General features: G+C 34.0%; 1 protein-coding gene across 2 annotated transcripts in view; it reads left to right on the forward strand.

Annotated features, from left to right (window-relative positions):
• The window catches only part of EDIL3 (EGF like repeats and discoidin domains 3), a 404,801-nt gene that overhangs the window by 367,429 nt on the left and 19,483 nt on the right, over positions 1 to 17,889 (forward strand). For both annotated transcript variants that reach the window (XM_004759122.3, XM_004759121.3), the window contains one exon: positions 12,497 to 12,652. In XM_004759122.3, the coding sequence (XP_004759179.1) occupies positions 12,497 to 12,652 (156 nt within the window). The remainder of the gene's footprint in view (positions 1 to 12,496; positions 12,653 to 17,889) is intronic.

A 17,889-nucleotide genomic window follows, 5' to 3' on the forward strand; every position in this document is an offset into this window, starting at 1 on the left:
GCTTAACTGACTGAGCCACCTAGGCACCCCTCCTGCTGGATTAAATTATAGTTTCCATCTTGAAAATATAGCCACATTGATTGTTTTGACCTGAAGGTTTTCAAAAGAATATATTATTTCAGAATTATTCTTCATAGTTAACCTTTCAATCTCCCCAACAATGGTGAAATTTCTTGCTCCTAAAGCATAATGTCTACATGACTGTTTATATCATTTGCTGTTACTTATTAAAGAAAATATTACAAAAGAGCTGGAGAAAAGGCATTATACAGTCATGACTTTTTAGACGATTTTAATTTTTTAGGGTATTAAAAAGGTAGCAAATTGTATATGTGACTTCTGTCCTAAGGGAAAGGGAAGACTTTAAAAAGTAGTTTGCAGTGTTCGCTTCGGCAGCACATATACTAAAAAAGTAGTTTGCATTGGACCTATAGTAATTCTGTCTAACATACAGATGTGTCAAAGTATATATTCTGATTCCTAAACTAACAGATATTTCAGCATTTCTTAAAATGTACCAGAATTCTCTGTAATGAGAAATACCTCTTTGGGTACGGCAAGCCACCAGATCAAGAGAAAAATCTTTGAGTTATTTATGAAGATGAATTTTTTTTTAATTTTTGTTTCTGTTTTGGTTACCAGCTATTTGATTCCATTGTAAATAGTTTTCTAAAATTATGTTTTTACTGTCATTCTATCCAATAATTTTTACATGATTCCTCTTTTGTTTAAATCAGTGTTTGAATGTCACTAAGATATCTTTTGGATTTTAGGATCCTTAAGCAATTATAATATCAAATAAGAAGGAATTGTGTCTCTACTTTCTGTTTATTTCACTTCTATTTTTTTTTTCAAATTATGTTAAAAATGTCGGCAGTTTGGTGACTAAAGTCTCAGATGGGATATCAAAGACAATTACTCTAAAGATGTTTAACCACAACGATAGGACTGTATCATGAAATTCTTCATTTAAATCTATAAGTGATCCTTTAGTGAAGTGAGCTATAACCTCGAGAGTTTTAAAGTCTTGAATACAAATTCAAAAAAAAATTAAATAAACTTGATATAATGAGTTTGTTCCAAGTGATTTATTAATTCCATACCTAATTTAAAACTGTGGTTTATGAGCTATTTTGCAGTAATAGAAAAATATAGTGCATGAATAGTTTTAAAGAATGTGATTTTAAAAATATGAGATTGTTTGGAGCTGATTGCTCAAAGAAATGAGCTCTTGTTCTGAGACAAGTGTATATATGAGAGTCCTTTAAATATAGAGCTACTTCTTAAAAGAAGGAAAGTATTAGCATCTTATTGCTCACAGGCAATCAAGAAGGACATATTTTACAAAAGCTATATACCCAATAGTCAAGCCATGACATTGTAACTGTTAGGCATATACTTATTTGGGGCTTTATTATAAATATATCCAGGCCACAGTGCATGGTGGAAGCTAATTAAAATATGTTCATCAGGTAGTGCTTAGATTTTATCAGCATCCAGCACCCAGTTTTCTGTTTTACCACTTAATAAGCTCAAAAGACCTTGGACCCTATATTAAAGAGAATAAATGGGAAATTAATGTTGGGACCTAAAAGAGAGTTTCAAGAATTCAGCTGCTCCTTATTTCTACTCGGGAACAAAACATAGGGAAATTAACATCAATAACAGCGGAGGAATACAGAGAAGATATTTTTACTGTAGCTAAATAAAACACGTTGGTTTTATGGGTATTCAATGAGGAAATCTATAACCAGGGCTTTCAATGAGGCTCTTTAAAACTATAATTAGTGTGTGGGCCCTGGTGTACTGATGGACTAGACAACCCTGCCAGATCCTCCCGAGCCAGGCTTGTCCTTTTTACACAAATAAAATGCTGACCGTGTTACTGACCAGGCATTTGAATGGAAATAATTTGTATCCTTTTTATCCACACTATGTGTATATTCTGTCCTTTGGACAAAAGATCTTTTTTATTTAAAAAACCACCCTTTAGGGCAGTTCATTTTCTGTGTCAGTGGCTCTTAACCCGGTAATCTCCAGGCAGCTCTTCCTGTTGAGCCCTAGCCCTTCCTTTTTCCCCTCCAGTCACTTCAGGGCAACGCTGACCTGGGCGGTTTTCCTGCTGTTGACACTGATGGTCCATTTTCCCCAAAGCAGTTTGAAGCTTTTACTTCATATCTGATTCCTGAGAGGCCATGCCCCTTTCCACTTCCTTTTGTAAGGACAAGGTGGGGAAAAGTTAGTTCTCTTGGCATAGATGACGTTTAAGCCTAAAAATCACTCACCATGTAATGTGCCTATGTGAAGACTGAAAAAAATGTAGTATTGAGACTCACCTGGTCCAATACAACAAACTCACGCACAAGTCTCTACAGATGATTTATAAATTGTGGGAACGGCAAAGTTTTGTATCTGCCTAAAATGCAATAGCGCCTCCAGCAAGCGTGGTACATTAAAAATAGGTTGTGTGTCCTGTCAACTTTCCTACCCTTCGAGTGCCTCATAATATTTAAGATACGCAGTGTGATTTGCTGTTGCAGTATGATTTGTGGGCGATTTATTTTCCGAGTTCACCTGATTTTTATTTATTTGTCACAAAACAAGAAGTGGTGTGTAAATTTATTTATCAATACGGGGGCACCTGGGTGGCTCAGTGGGTTAAGCTGCTGCCTTCGGCTCAGGTCATGATCTCAGGGTCCTGGGATCGAGTCCCGCATCGGGCTCTCTGCTCAGCAGGGAGCCTGCTTCCTTCTCTCTCTCTCTGCCTGCCTCTCAGTGTATTTGTGATTTCTCTCTGTCAAATAAATAAATAAAATCTTTTAAAAAAAAAAAAATTTATTTATCAATACGTATTTGTGTATAGGTGTTTTGTATTTGTAAATGGCAGTCTCTGGAATATGTAATGATTATATGAAATATAAGTGCCTTTGGTAATATTTAGTAAAGCAGTTGCCAAAGAAATATACTGAAGCAGCTTTTTCAGGTGAACAGTCAACCACATCCTGGCTACTGAAGGGCCTTCAAGTCTGATTGCCAGTTCAGGGAATCTTTAGCTTTATAAAAGACGCTGGCACAACTTTTATCTAGGTTCCCCTCTTACTGGGCTTTCAGAAAGCACTAAATATCAAACTACTTCAATTCTTATTTAAAAGTTGTGTTCTCGTTCTTTAAACTACATGCAAATCATTTGCCAGTAGTTTTCTTTATTTTCTACTTCATTTAGGCTTTGGCACTGCTCTAATTAAAATATCTGAACAATATTTATTGGATATCATTATGCTGTCTGATCGAAGTCTTCTATTATGTCTTCATTCACCAATTAATAATGACCCTATCAATTGCAGACTAATTCAATTAGCCATTGCCCTGAATTTTTATTCATGGAATAAGCCAAAGTTCCCAGCCTAATCAAAATCAGGCTTGAAAGGTACATAAAGATATGTTAATTCTTCTCTCTCAGGGTGATCTTATTTTTGGTGAACTCAGCAGAAAATCACTTTCAATAACCCAATGAGAAAAGTATGATTCTTTTCCCTAGAAATTTTCTAAGTTTTATAGTTTTCCTCAAACTTCTTTTTTTTCTTTATATCATAGAATTTGGAGAAACAGGTAAGAGCTTACCTGTTAACTTGATGTCCACTTTAGTTACTTCATTTTTTTATTTTAATTACTTCTAACTAATTGTTTGAGGATATTATTTGCAAAACAATTCAAAAAATAAAATGTGTATAGATTTTTAGATTGGTCTACTCATTAAAAAAAGAGAGTGTCACCTTAATTTCCCTTTATATGTCATGATTTAAATAAATCAATACAAGGGCATTAGAGTCAGTCTTTATATTTTGTTAATACCAACATATTTATAATTTTGGTTCTTTTGTCGTTTAAACTTGTTTGAGATTTAATGAGCGAAATCTTGGTAGATGGCCTTTCATTTACACACAGAGCTTTAGTGAAGCCCGGTTGAATTTTCTTCAACATTTTCCTGAGAACTACATTTGGAAGGTTCCTCTGGAGCTGAGAGAAGCAATCCTGATTTTGAGTGTTCCTATGTTGAGCTTTGAGGAGATCACTTAAGTCATTTTAACTCAATCAACTTCTGCAGCAACCTTTGATACCCTTCCCTCATCCACAAAGTACGCATACAAATGTACATCAATCGATGATTTTCCAGGCCCTGGGCAGAGTCTCCTGTAACTACAGTGTGTGGATGCCAACATTAAATCAGACCAGTGACGGTCAAGACCCAGAACCTGCCCTGAGGTCTGGAGGGCCCAACAGTCACTGTACTACAACTAGAAACTGTGTGCTGTGGCCACATCCCATCACACCCATTTGCCCTGGAATACAGACCTGGCAAAGTGGAGTGGAATTCATGTTGACTGCATGTTAACTCATTGAATCCTAAATAAGAAACCATTTGTTCACTGTGTACTTATTGAAACACCTTATGTGGGACAGGTACGTGATGTATAACAAAAACCAAGTTGCCTGCCCCTGTAATTTTATATTTGACAAGAGAGTACATTGGATTTTGTGTTATCAAGAAAAATTATCCTTCCTATATTCAGAGGAAAAACCGCAAGAGTAGGAGAGGCTTATCCCTTCAGACTAACTAAGGTGTTCAGCCTAAATGTCTGCTGGGCATTGGTAACAAGGATAAGGCAGTGTTGATTTCTGAGGATCAGAAAGAGAATTCCCACACCTGCCTAATAGGTGGTGAGAGGTTAAAGGGGAACCCTTGTGACCAGTGTGCTAGACAGACATCAGGACTGTCCTCTCTGTGTTCAAATAAAGGACAATAAAACAAGATGATATAGGGCTTATTTTTTAATATCTAGAACAACAAAAGGATAGAAATTGTTCTAAAGGTATGAAGAGAAAATATAAAAGAAAATTTTCTATCAAAACAATGGATTACTAGAATATATTTAAAGGAATTTTCTCTGTGAATAATAGAGAGGATGAGATGAATGCTGAGATGAAGGAGGTATCTTAATAATAATGCATTTCAAGGAAATTTTAAAATTTAGTAGTAGAAATTGCATTATCAAAAATAAAATTTGTAATATTGAGGACAAAATGGAGAAACTCTGAGAATGCAAAGGAGAATAATTAAAAATGAAAATTGTGAGCAAGAAAATAATATAAATAAGAAAAATCAGAAGCAGAGAAAAAGCCCATCTTTAGATAACGGACCTTCTTTGGAAGAAACTAAAAGAAGCAGAAGCAACATTTTAAACTATAAAACAAGAAAACCTTTTGACATAGCTTCCTCTCCCAGAAACTAGTCTACAGCTTCAATGGACTCAGACTCACTTGATTCCATCCAAAAGCAACTAAAGAGACTCTCACCAAGATATATCCTGGTATGTGATGATGACAACTGTCATTAGTAGTGTCAATTTCAAAAACAAAAATCAAACCTTGTAACTATCATCCAGGTAGAGAGAAAAAACAAACCAACAAAATAGAACTAGATTATTTGAGAAAAAGTGTTGAGAAAATTATATTCTTATGAAAAGCTAGGTATGAAGTTTTTGTCATGTCATATATATCCATAAAGCCAAGATGGTTTAGAAGTTGAAAGAAAACATAAATGGAAAACCCATAGGAAATTATAGGAAAACACGTAGATCATATTTCACTGATTTAATTAAGTAGACAGTTTTTCTTAAGCATACGAAAATATGCAATCACAAAGGGAATGATCAGTAAATTTGAGTATAGGAAAATTTGAAACTTCTGTGTCAAATATAAAATTAAATGACAGGGCGCCTGGGTGGCTTAGTGGGTTAAGCCGCTGCCTTCGGCTCAGGTCATGATCTCAAGGTCCTGGGATCGAGCCCTGCATCGGGCTCTCTGCTCAGCAGGGAGCCTGCTTCCCTCTCTCTCTCTCTGTCTGCCTCTCCATCTACTTGTAATTTCTCTCTGTCAAATAAATAAATAAAATCTTTTTAAAAAAAATAAAAATATATAAAATTAAATGGCATAGCAAATTAGGAAAAGATGCAATGACTATAACAGAAGCCAATATTGATGTTACATATAAATAAATAATTCTTAAAGCCAATAAGAAAATCTTTAATCTAATAGCTAATGAAGAATGCATTAAATGTAAAAATGCCATCTTTTAAACTATCAAAATGTAAAATTTTATAAAACAGGATTAGTATGTAGAGAAAAAATTATCATATACTGTAGATGCAAGTGTATAATTGTTCTAGAGACAAGGGAAACAATTTATAGCACATTTCAAATGACAGGTCTTTTATGCCAATAAAGCAATAATTGCACCAACAAGCAAAGATATGAACATGGGAGTTCATTCTAGTTTTTTACTGAAGAAAAAGAATTGGAAACAAATTAAAAGAATGCCGGTAGGGGATTGGTTAAATAATTTTCATATTCATTCTTGTATCCATAATAAAGAATGTGACACAGCCATTACACAATATTATTTGTATGTAAAAATACCCATAGTAAATGAAAAATGCAAGTTATAAAGCAACATGTATACTCTGAGTTTATTTTTATGAAGATATATGGGAATAACTATCTGCAAATATGAATATCAAGAGGTCAACCAGAATTAACTCTGGATAATAAAATTATAGATTATGTTATCTGAATTCCTTCTATCTCTTATACCACCTGAAATTTTCACAATGAGTGTTTATTATATATCTTTAGAAAATGAATCTATTTTTCACATCCTTTTACCAAATAACCCTAATTCTGTGAATTTATCCTATGTAAGTGAGATATGTGGCCAAATGAAAAGACTAGGATTTTTGGAGAATATCAATTTTAATAGAGAAAAATTGAGGGCACAGGGAGGAATAAATGTTTTATAGTAAATAATTGATTGCAGCAAAGCATTAACATGGTGTGTTAGGGCAAAAAGAAAGTCTTAAAAAATAGTTTGTTTACATAGAGGATTACTGATGAAATACTAAGTGGAAAAAAGAATGAACTAATTGACCTGCAAATACAGACCAAAAGTGCAACCAAGACCTGGTAGCCAGTCAAATGCCAAGTCAAATTTGCCTAAAAAACCCATGCTTAGGGTGGATAAAAAGCATTGATGGTATCTGATAGTGAGACAGAGTTGCCTTCTCCTCTTTCTGTATTTCTCAATTTTTCTTCATAGTTTGTATTACTTCCATGAACAAGATTATTAAAATATAATAAAATTATTAAACATAAATTGTACATAGTTATCATGCTATCGCTCATCCTCAGTTAAAACATGCAGTTGAACTACTGCATGATTCTAAATAATCTCTTTTAAAAAGTTAGCAGTCATGAGCTGACAGCATTCATGGGGTGTAGATCAGGTTGACCTGGAGCTTTGTTCATGTTATAATTGCAGGTAATTGTTAAATACAGAATTATCTCAATTTTGAATCCAGGACAGATGATACCTAGATATCTGGAATGTCTACTCTATGTCAGGTGTCCTGCAAAACATACTCCTGAATGATCACCTAAGCTTATAAAGCTTGTTTGTGGCACCAGGCATAGGTTATGTGTGGTTTTATATGTAAAAGGCGTACTATAAAACACCACTGAAACAGAAAAGTCCCTCTATCCTTTGAAAGGTTATTTCATGGTATAATTTTTTCTATTAGTTCTCATAGCTGTAAAGTTCAATATGGAAAAAGTAATTGCTATAATAAATATTTAAAAATATTATTAGAAACTTCAACTTTTTCAAGTACAGGGAGGAGGAGAGCAATAATGAGTAGCGAAATGAATATATAGGATATAGTATTTATGAATACTGAATGTGTAACCTTAGAGCTACTAGATTGTATCAGATACAGGAGCAGGATAATATTTCTTATTGAGTTCATCATATTAACTAGCTGGCCTACAAATATGCACTAAAAGTGTTACCAACATCTGATAACCAAAAATATTGTTCAAATACCGAGAACAGTGAATGATGTGCCTTCAATGGACCTAGAATTACATACAGTTGTATTATGTAATGTTATGGTAAAAAAATTCTTTACTAAAACCAAAATGTTATCTAAACATTTTACCCATAATTTCATTTTTAAATGCCATATAATTATATTAGCTTCAAAATTACTTATGTTCAGTGAGTTAATTTTACAAAGCTCTGTGAAATTATAAAATATGTCATTCAAAATAACCAATAACAGAAAGGCAAACTCTAGAGCATTTTAGATGCAGCTGTGTTGCATATTTCAGTGATAAATCTCTTGGGTCCTTTTCTTGTCTTTTCACTTTTCTTGCGCACTTGTGTATCTGTATCACTTTTCATTTTCCTCACCCTTTTAAGTACATCTCTGTGAAAATCAGCTGACTTTCCTAGTCTGCCCTTCCAGGAAGCCATCTGTTAGGGTATGCTGCAGACATCTGAAATGTCATTTATCTTGACCTTTCTCAAACAGATGCTCTTAGTTGTTCTATAGTTTTTCTAAGTTAGACACTCTAAAAATAATTATGCTTCACTAAAACATTACAGGACATTTTACAACAAAAGAGTTATATTCCTACATAACCCTCATGCAATACTTCTTTCTTTACTCACATATCATTTGAGCCTTTTTTGTATATGCATCCTTTTTTTACTCATATAATTAAAGGAAAATTAATCTCTCACTATAATTTGGAATCTAATTCCCTCTGTTAGTATTATTTTGGAACCATTTCCTTATTGTAATATAATCCTTTTTTTTTAAGATTTTATTTATTTATTTGGCAGACAGAGATCACAAGTAGGCACTGAGGCAGGCAGAGAGAGAGGAGGAAGCAGGATCCCTACTGAGCAGAGAGCCTAATGCAGGGCTCGATCCCAGGACCCTGAGATCATGACCTGAGCCAAAGGCAGAGGCTTTAACCCACTGAGCCAACCAGGCGCCCCAATATAATCTTAATATTCAAATGAGGATGTACAAAACTCCATAAAATTATATTATTTTTAGTAAGCCATTTCACCGATAAATGGGAATTTCAGTGCTTCTAATTCTCTCTACTTTAAGTAAAGATGAAATGACTATCTTTGTATACAACCCGAGAAGCTGACCAAAATATACTATGATCCAGAAGTTGCTTCTAGGACAAACAGGCCATTTCCCTGATTCTATATATTTTTTTCTAATAACATGCTGAGACTGATAATGGATTATTCCCCCAGATTTATTTATTGTTTTATTCTCATCAAATTCTTTTACACACTTAGTAAATATTAATTCATCTAATCCTCATAAAATCCTATGAGGATTGTTATCTTCATTTTTCAGATGAGGAAAATGAGATGTGGAGAAGTCAAGTAGCCTGCCCAAGGGCATAGAGCCAGTAAGGGCAGAGCCATTTGGGGAACCCAGACCATCCAGTTTTTCTCCAAAAGACTGACTGTCAGTATCAGAAGATTGGAGATGATATTTAACTCGTTGCCTTTCCCAGTAAAATCTGGTTGGCACCACTGGGCCTCTGTTTCCTTGAACAGTGATGTTACACAATGTAGAAAAACAAGGGGAAGACGGCCGGCATTTTCTGCAGTGGTACCTTACGGCATCCTTGGCCATGAAACATACTTAGGAAGTAGTTTTAGCTCAATCCAGCAAAGCCTTTATTGAGGGACTGTTATATGTAAGCCACATTTAATACAGATCCAGGCATGAAGTGCAGTGCACTGAGCCAAATACCTACCCATATGCCAGCTCAGTACCCTAAATGACCTGCTGTATTCAAGCCAAACCTTGGGAGGTAAGGGTCTGTCTACAACAGCTGAAGGCATTTTGTCCAACATGTTTGCAGTACAACTTTAATTCAGAAGATCTGTAAGAAGGCAAAGTACTTATGAGCCAATGGTAAGCATAGATCTAGAAGAAGGAGCTTTTCTGGAATCATTGTGAACATGAGAGTGACACATCTGTGACTGTGTCCCCGACAGATCTGTCCATGTCCTGTTGCAGGAGTTTCGGGTTAAGTGTGGGATGCTGATTCTTTTTACACTAAGAGAGGTTTTCTTAGGCCTGGTAGTCTAAGTTTAATGTAGCAAATCTTAGGACAAAATCCAGCTTGAAACAGATTGCTGACTATTTAAGTAGAGAAGTTGACTTAACTGGAACAAAAAAGAAAAACATTTCTAGTTAAAAAAAAAAAAAAAAACAAGCTGGAGAAGGGGAGCAGTTAGAGTGGGAGAAAAACATATCTGTTAGAAAGAGCCAAGACATACAACTTAAGGAGAAAACATCTCCACCCAGCAGGAAACCCAGCTAAGTTTAAGAAATAGCACAGAAAAAGAGATACGCTATAAGACTCTTCATTGCATCATCTTAGCTAAAGACTCATAGACATTTAGGGACTATAAAGAAGCCAGCCTTAGAAGTGCTCATATTCTTGGTGACAGTTTGAGTTCCTGTGTGTTTGGAGTGTGGCTGGTAATGCAGTGACTCAGAATACTGTAAGGTTTTTTTGCCCGCCGAGCGTCAGCAACATTAAGAGCATTTTGAAGAGCAGTGTCTATGCCCAGGTGTCTCTGTGCAATTATATTTGGATTTAGGACAACAAAAGCAATGCATATTTTTAACTCTGGGCAAGGGAGGAACAGAGATGAAATTCATGTTAAAACACAGGGCTCTTCCAATATTGTAAAGCCAGGATTGACTTGGACTGGGCTTAGAGTTGCTATAAATTTGATGAGTATGGCGAGGAAGCTTTGAGATTTTTCAGAAATTTCTGAAATAGTCACAAAGAATGGAAAGAAATCATTCAGTGAGAATTTAAATGTATGGTGGAACTTTGAATCAGAAAGATGGATTTGAATCTAGCATCCTCCCTTTACTCACTATTTATCTTTAGATCACACATCATGCTATAATGGGCATCTGTTTCCTCATCTCAAAGGCTGTATAGGACTGTTGAGAGGATTCAGTGAGGACAAAAGAAAGCACTTAGTGTAGTTCCTATGAGATAGCAACAGTTTCCTTCCCAGGTATAATTTTGCCATCTTGCATCTCTGTGGGACAGGTAAGGTATTTTAGATGCTATAACACATGTTTAGGAAATAGCAAAATCAGAAGTATTTCTAGTTTTTGATAAAATTTCTAAAATGGTTTAATAACTCATTAAAGGTAGTTTTCTGTCTTAATCCGTTATCCAGTTTGAGTCTAAACTCTCTAACTAAGGAATGTTCCAAAAAGTGTTGAAAAGCCCCTATGACTTTTTAAATAAATATCCCTAGGCTGTGAAACATTGGGAATTTTTTTCATATCTTTATTGAAGAGCATCTAAATGCAGTAATTAAATACGGTCTATTCAATGCATTCTCTGTAGCTCTCTTTTCATTCATGTACTGATCTGACCCATGACTGTCTATTTGTGGCTATATACATTGCACAGGATGGAGAACCTGAAATAGAAACAAAAGGACATAGTGGTTGAAGGCCACCAAGGTCACACATGGGATCATGACAGCGAAAATGATAAGATCAAGGATGTAAGCAGGGCAATTAGTCATAGGAAGTAGGAGGAAGTAGGTGGCTATTGTGGAAGGAGAGAGGAAGCTGTAGATTAAGGAACATCAATAAACCTCAAGGTAAAGGTCTTATAAGAATTGTCTGCAGGGAAAACAAAGATTCCTATAATTTTTTAAAATTCACATCCTAAGAAGAAAAGCTTCATGAATTAGAGAACAAAGAAGAATATACTAAATTTTTCAGTGTTGTGTACTCTTTTTTCATAAATATTAATCCTATCTTTTGCGTTTCAATTGCATCCTGATTAATTTAATGTTTACCAAATAATCATGGGCCTTAAGGTTTTATAAGTACATAGTTCATAGGATCAAACATCTCATGAGCACAGATCCCACAGGTCATGGATGCATACTTTAATCTGTCTTCATTTTTGAAGAATGCCTGACTTCCTCCTCAACATTTAGGATTGTACTTTTCTGAAAGAGATTTTCACTGGACAACAATTACTGTTACTCAATTCTATATTCTGAGCTGATTAAAATTCATGGAGATAATGTTGGCTTTTATTTAATGTTTAACTGTGGTACATATATCATTTTTATTCCTAATGTGTACACAAGTATAGTTTTATTTTTGTTATTGAATTGACAAGTAAAGTCAACAAATTGAATTACAAGCACTAGCTGTGGAAGATAATAATCATTTCGAGAAGGTCAGACTTGCCAGCTCTGTGCTATCTTAGTTGCACAAAACTGCATGGCTAGATATATCAGTTTATTATAAAATTGATTGGTAGACTGAAATGACCATCACTTTATTTTAAAATGGTCAAAATAGTTATTCAACTAAACTTATCCAGCAGCAAAATCAAAGTTATAAGCCAATAATAGACTTGATCATCAGTTTCAATATTCAAATAATCAGTGTATTTTTGGCTTGAGCATGTATGTTACTTTAATCTTCTGAATTCAAGAGACTTGCAAATTTATAATGGACTCTATTGTGGCATTTAAATTAAATCTTTTCCTTTTTCTTAGGTGGACCTTCTGGTCCCTACCAAAGTAACTGGCATCATTACACAAGGAGCTAAAGATTTTGGTCATGTACAGTTCGTAGGCTCCTACAAACTAGCTTACAGCAATGATGGAGAACACTGGACTGTATACCAGGATGAAAAGCAAAGAAAAGATAAGGTAAGTGATCTGAATGGTTTAGAATAGGCAGAAATGGAGTACCAAGCTGAATTCAAGTTTGACTGAATGAACTACTTATACTTAAAGTATTAAACATAATGGCTATAAAATAATGTTAAATAAAAGTTTTAACATTTTCCATATTATCAGTTATCTAAGATCCAGCTAAATAAAATTTGTTTATATTTTATAAACCTAATAGAAGCTTGAATAATTTATCATAAAGTACATGTAAATAGTTACTGTTGAAATACTTGCCACTATTAATTTTACTTTTTTAAAAGATTTTATGTATTTATTTGATTTTAGTAAAAGAGAGCACACATGCTCTGTCTTTATAAGAGAGTTGGGTAAGGGGCAGACAGGGAGGGAGAGGGAGACAATCTCAGGCTGACTCTTCCATGACCATGGAGCCCAACACCGGGCTTGATCTCACGATCCTGATATCATGACCTGAGCCGAAACCAAGTCCAACACTCAACCAGCTGTGTTACCCAGGTGCCCCTAATTTTGCTATTGAAAAACATTACTGATATTAGTAAAAAATGTTCTTTGGTAGAAAAATATTTCAAAAATTAACTAAAAGATGTTTTAATTATATATTTCCTTGATTATTTTGTTAATTGGGAATTTTAAAAATGGACAAATTTTAACTATTACACTGGTTTATCAAAATTAAAACATAGGTTGTTTCTGTGCTCACTTTCCTTGATTCTGTTTTAATTCATAGGTTTGTTAAATTTTTTGACATGTGTAACTATTTTAATATTATAGTAGTAGATATATATTATTGCACCGTACAGTTCTACACTATATTTGTCTAATTGTTTTTTTCTAAAAGTTCTTACCATTTTAAACATCTTTCCATAGTATCTCCTGGTCTGAATTTCTGTAGGGCCCTGAAAAATGGAAGTGCTTAGTCTCTATATCAGTAACTAATTCATTCAGATGTTAAAGTGTAGCCTCAGTTGGACCAATGAAATTGAAACTCATTAATCCCTTAGAGTGTTTGTGCAAAAAACTCTAACTTTCTAAAGACATAACACAAACATATCTTAGTTCTAAGATCTGGGGGGAAACTATAATATGTTAAGTATTTCTGAGTTAATAATGACTTCTTCCATTTTATGTAGCCCTTTCATTCCCTTATTCTTCTCATATTATTAACCAGTAGAAAGTTGAGAATATCTTGCTTTTTTATTTTTGAAGATTTTACTTATTATTTATTTGAGAGAGCGAGAAAGAGAACTTGAGTAGGAGAGAGGCAGAGGGAGAAGCAGACTGCCCACTGAGCAGGGAGCCCAATGTGGGACTCAATCCCAGGACCCTGAGACTATGACCTGAGCCAAAAGCAGACACTTAACTAACTGAGCCACACAAGCACCATAGGAATATCTTTCTTCTTCAAATATTCAAGACAGAGAATTGATACATTTCCCCAGCAGTATTGAGCCTGGAATGGCTATTCCAGTGGGTCAACAGAATCTGAATTCAGTTCACATAAAATTCACTTTAGGGGAGACATGTTTTTAGGTTTAGATTATAAAATCCATACTATTTACCTTTTAACATCTCAGAACACACCCATTGTGCATCTCAGGATACATTCATTTAACATCTCAGAAAACACACACACACACTTTATATTTTAACATCTCAGAAACTGTTGTATCTTACTATGTCACAATTAAATTGGGAGCATTTATTATTTTCTAGAAGAACCTAAAATAATGGCATGATTTCTAATGGCATCTTAGACTGAATGAATATAGGGTTTTTTGTAAAGCCATCTTTAAATGTATTTGTGAGCTATAGACAAATATATGCTATGATTTCTGGCAAATAATTGTTTCAGCTACTACCTTTCACTTTGTTACAGTAGGCATTCTGATGCATAGGGAATGAAAATGTATTCCATAAAATGAAGCTTTTTAAACTCCATAAATTATATAGCTCTTGAAATTAATTTTAAGACATAAATATTCTCATCCATTATCCATGTGTAATACTCACAAAGGTGTCTGGATGGCTCCGTCAGTTGAGTGTCCAGCTCTTAGTTTTGGCTCAGGTCATGATCTCAGGGTCATGGAACTGAGCCCTACAAGGGGCTCCTTACTCAGTAGAGAGTCAACTTGAAATTCTCCCTTCCTCTCCCTCTCCCCCTCACCCCCCTAAAATAAATAAATAAATCTTTAAAAAAAAAAAAAAAAGCTTATCTGCAATTAGCAAAATCCTTATATAGATTGATTTATGAAAGAAATATAAAGAAAAATGTGATTAAATTATTGTACTGATGAAATACTTTTTTTTAAGATTTTATGTATTTGACACAGAGAGAGAGAGATCACAGTAGGCAGAGAGGCAGGCAGAGGGGGAAGGGGAACCAGGCTCCCTGCCTTTTTGTTTGTTTGTTTGTTTGTTTTTTAAAGATTTAGTTATTTATTTATTTGACAGACAGAGATCACAAGTAGGCAGTCAGGCATGCAGGGTGGGGGTTGGGAAGAAGGCTCCCTGCTGAGCCGAGAGCCTGATGCATGGCTCTATCCCAGAACCCTGGGATCATGACCCAAGCCAAAGGCAGAGGCTTAACCTACTGAGCCACCCAGGTCCCCTGATGAAATACTTTTTTGTCTCCATTTACACTGAGTGTGTGATTTCATGATTGTATATGAATAACTTTTTAATTTTTCCTTTAATAATAGATGAGGCATTTGCGTATTACTGCATTTTATTTCATTATCTTTGTTTGAAATGCATGTAAAATTTTTGTCAAGTTGAACAAGATTTTCTATGTCCTTACTGATTTTCTATCTACTTATATTATCAATTATGGAGAAAGCAATGTGGAAATCTCCAACTATAACTGTGGTATTCCCGATTTCTTCTTACAGTTATATCAGTGTTTACTTGATGTATTTTGAAGCTCTTCTAAAAGATCCATGATCAGCTAGGGCCATAACTTCCACTTGATCAGATAGCTCCTTTGTGATTAGAAAATGACCATCTTTATCCCTAGAAATATTTTTTGATCTGAAAACTGCTTTACTGGTATAAGTAGAAGTACTTCAGCTTTCTTTTGATTATTGCTATGTTGGTGTGTGTTTTTTTCATCCTTTTACTTTTAACCCATTTGTACCTTATATTTGAAACACATTTCTTTAAAAAAAGAAAGAAATACATTTCTTCTATGCAGCATATAGTTGGGTCTCTTTTTTTTTCCCCAATCCTGCTATCTCTGCTTTTTAATCAGAGCATTTAAACCATTTATATTTAATGTGAATACTGCTATAATTGGCTTTAAATCTGTCATCTTTCTGTTTATTTTCCTACTTGTTGCATCTTTCCAATTTTTTTTCTTTTTTTCTGTCTTCTTTTGGATTAATAGAATTTCTTTAATGATTCCAGTCGGGGGTTTTTTGTTGTTGACTTATTTGCTATAACTTTATTTTTTATTATTGCAGTGATTTCTGTAGGATTTGTAGCATATATTTAAACTTACTTGTCTACCTTCAAATTAATGCAGAGCCCCAGAAACTTACCTCTAGAAGCACAAAATAGATCTTAGCTATAAATCCATGTGCTTAGGAACCACATTTATTATAACACTTGATTTTGACATTCCCCAAGTAAGTCTTACCATAAAGAAATAGGCTCCCACTAGGCAAGTTGGTCAACCATGAGAGTAAATTGATGCCCAGTGAAAAGGATGTAGGCCAGAATTCTTATGTGAGACAATAAATCAGTGTCATCTGTCCAATATAAAAATTTCTGAAGAACTAAACCATTTTAATATTATAAATATGACAATCAGCTAAACCTAGACCATGTAACTGGTAGTTTTAAAATTAAATTTAATCAGCTTGTTTATGGTATTACAACTAATTCACTATGATGAAGAAAAGCCTTAGATAAGTTTATTATTTATTACTGAAGAAAACAACAAACTCCAATAAACTGTACATAAGAATACAGCAATTACTATTATCATAAAGAAATACTTTATGTATAAGAAGGAAGAGCGAAAGTTCTTGAACTTTCAAGTTTTTGAACACTTGGAAATGTAGCATATATTATATATATATATATATATATATATATATATATACCCATCATAATATACATGTATATATATTCAAATAGTAAAATATTTTTACTAGGTATTTTACCTCTAATTTTATATATTCTTCATAGGTGTGCTCTTCTTCTTTATAGAAGCCCTCCACAACTGAGCAATTAATCTTTCTGAATAAGCCATTTCCTATTGATTCCTAATAATTATTTGTGTCTTGTTCTCCATGGTTACTTTCCATAAGGGAAAAAGACTTCAGTCTTTACAAATGCAAATTCAACTACAAACTTTCAGCCACACAAGTATTATAAATGCACTGAATGTTTTGGCACAAAGCGTGTGCTTGTGAAATGTTTTATGTATGTACATTTCAAAAGGAAATATTTACAAACAAAATTTTCTGATTCCCTTTTTGTATCTTTCCATTTTTATTGACTGCTTGCTCTAATAGATTTTTGGGGTGTAGGTATAGAGGTCTGCTGTAGATCCAGAAACAAGATTACTTCAGAAAAACCATTTCAAAATAATAGCAATTTTCTAGGTTTACCGCAAGTGGTATAAATGAAATACTAAAAATGTATGAATGCTGAATTTTTAAAAAAATGTATGAATGCCCTTTTTGTTTCTCATCAGTTGTAACTGAATAAGCCTCAGGAAAGCAAAACCAAGGAAAAAGTATAAATGTACATTGGAGTGTGTCTAAATGTATGTGTCAGTATATATGTATTTGTGTGTATATATGTGTGCATGTGTGTGTGTGTTAATACCTAAAGTCAGTTAAAGAAAAATACATTCCTATTCTCTTCATTGAAATGTCAGTTTCTCATTATCTTCCCAGAGCCTTTATAAGAATTCCAGTTTACTGTAGCATTTTATTTTTTGACAAAACTCCACATTGTATCTTTCATGACGGAGCATGTGATGATACCATCACAATCTCCACATTCTTATTTTTTTCTTTCTTTTCTATAATATTTTCTAATGTTTAACTGACTTATATTTCTCTACTCCATGGATTCAGATACGTTTTTTATTTGAAAGTCAAATGTTCCTTTGCTCTCATGAAAGTGACATTTGTTTTATACTCTTGGAGCTGTTTTTTACTGCAGTTAGCAGGAAAATTGCAAAATTTGACAGACACTTCCAGTGTTTAATTTTTAAGGCTATA

Source organism: Mustela putorius, unplaced genomic scaffold (assembly GCF_011764305.1).
Source record: "Mustela putorius furo isolate JIRA1106 unplaced genomic scaffold, ASM1176430v1.1 tig00537350_pilon_pilon_pilon, whole genome shotgun sequence".
Lineage (NCBI taxonomy): Eukaryota > Metazoa > Chordata > Mammalia > Carnivora > Mustelidae > Mustela > Mustela putorius.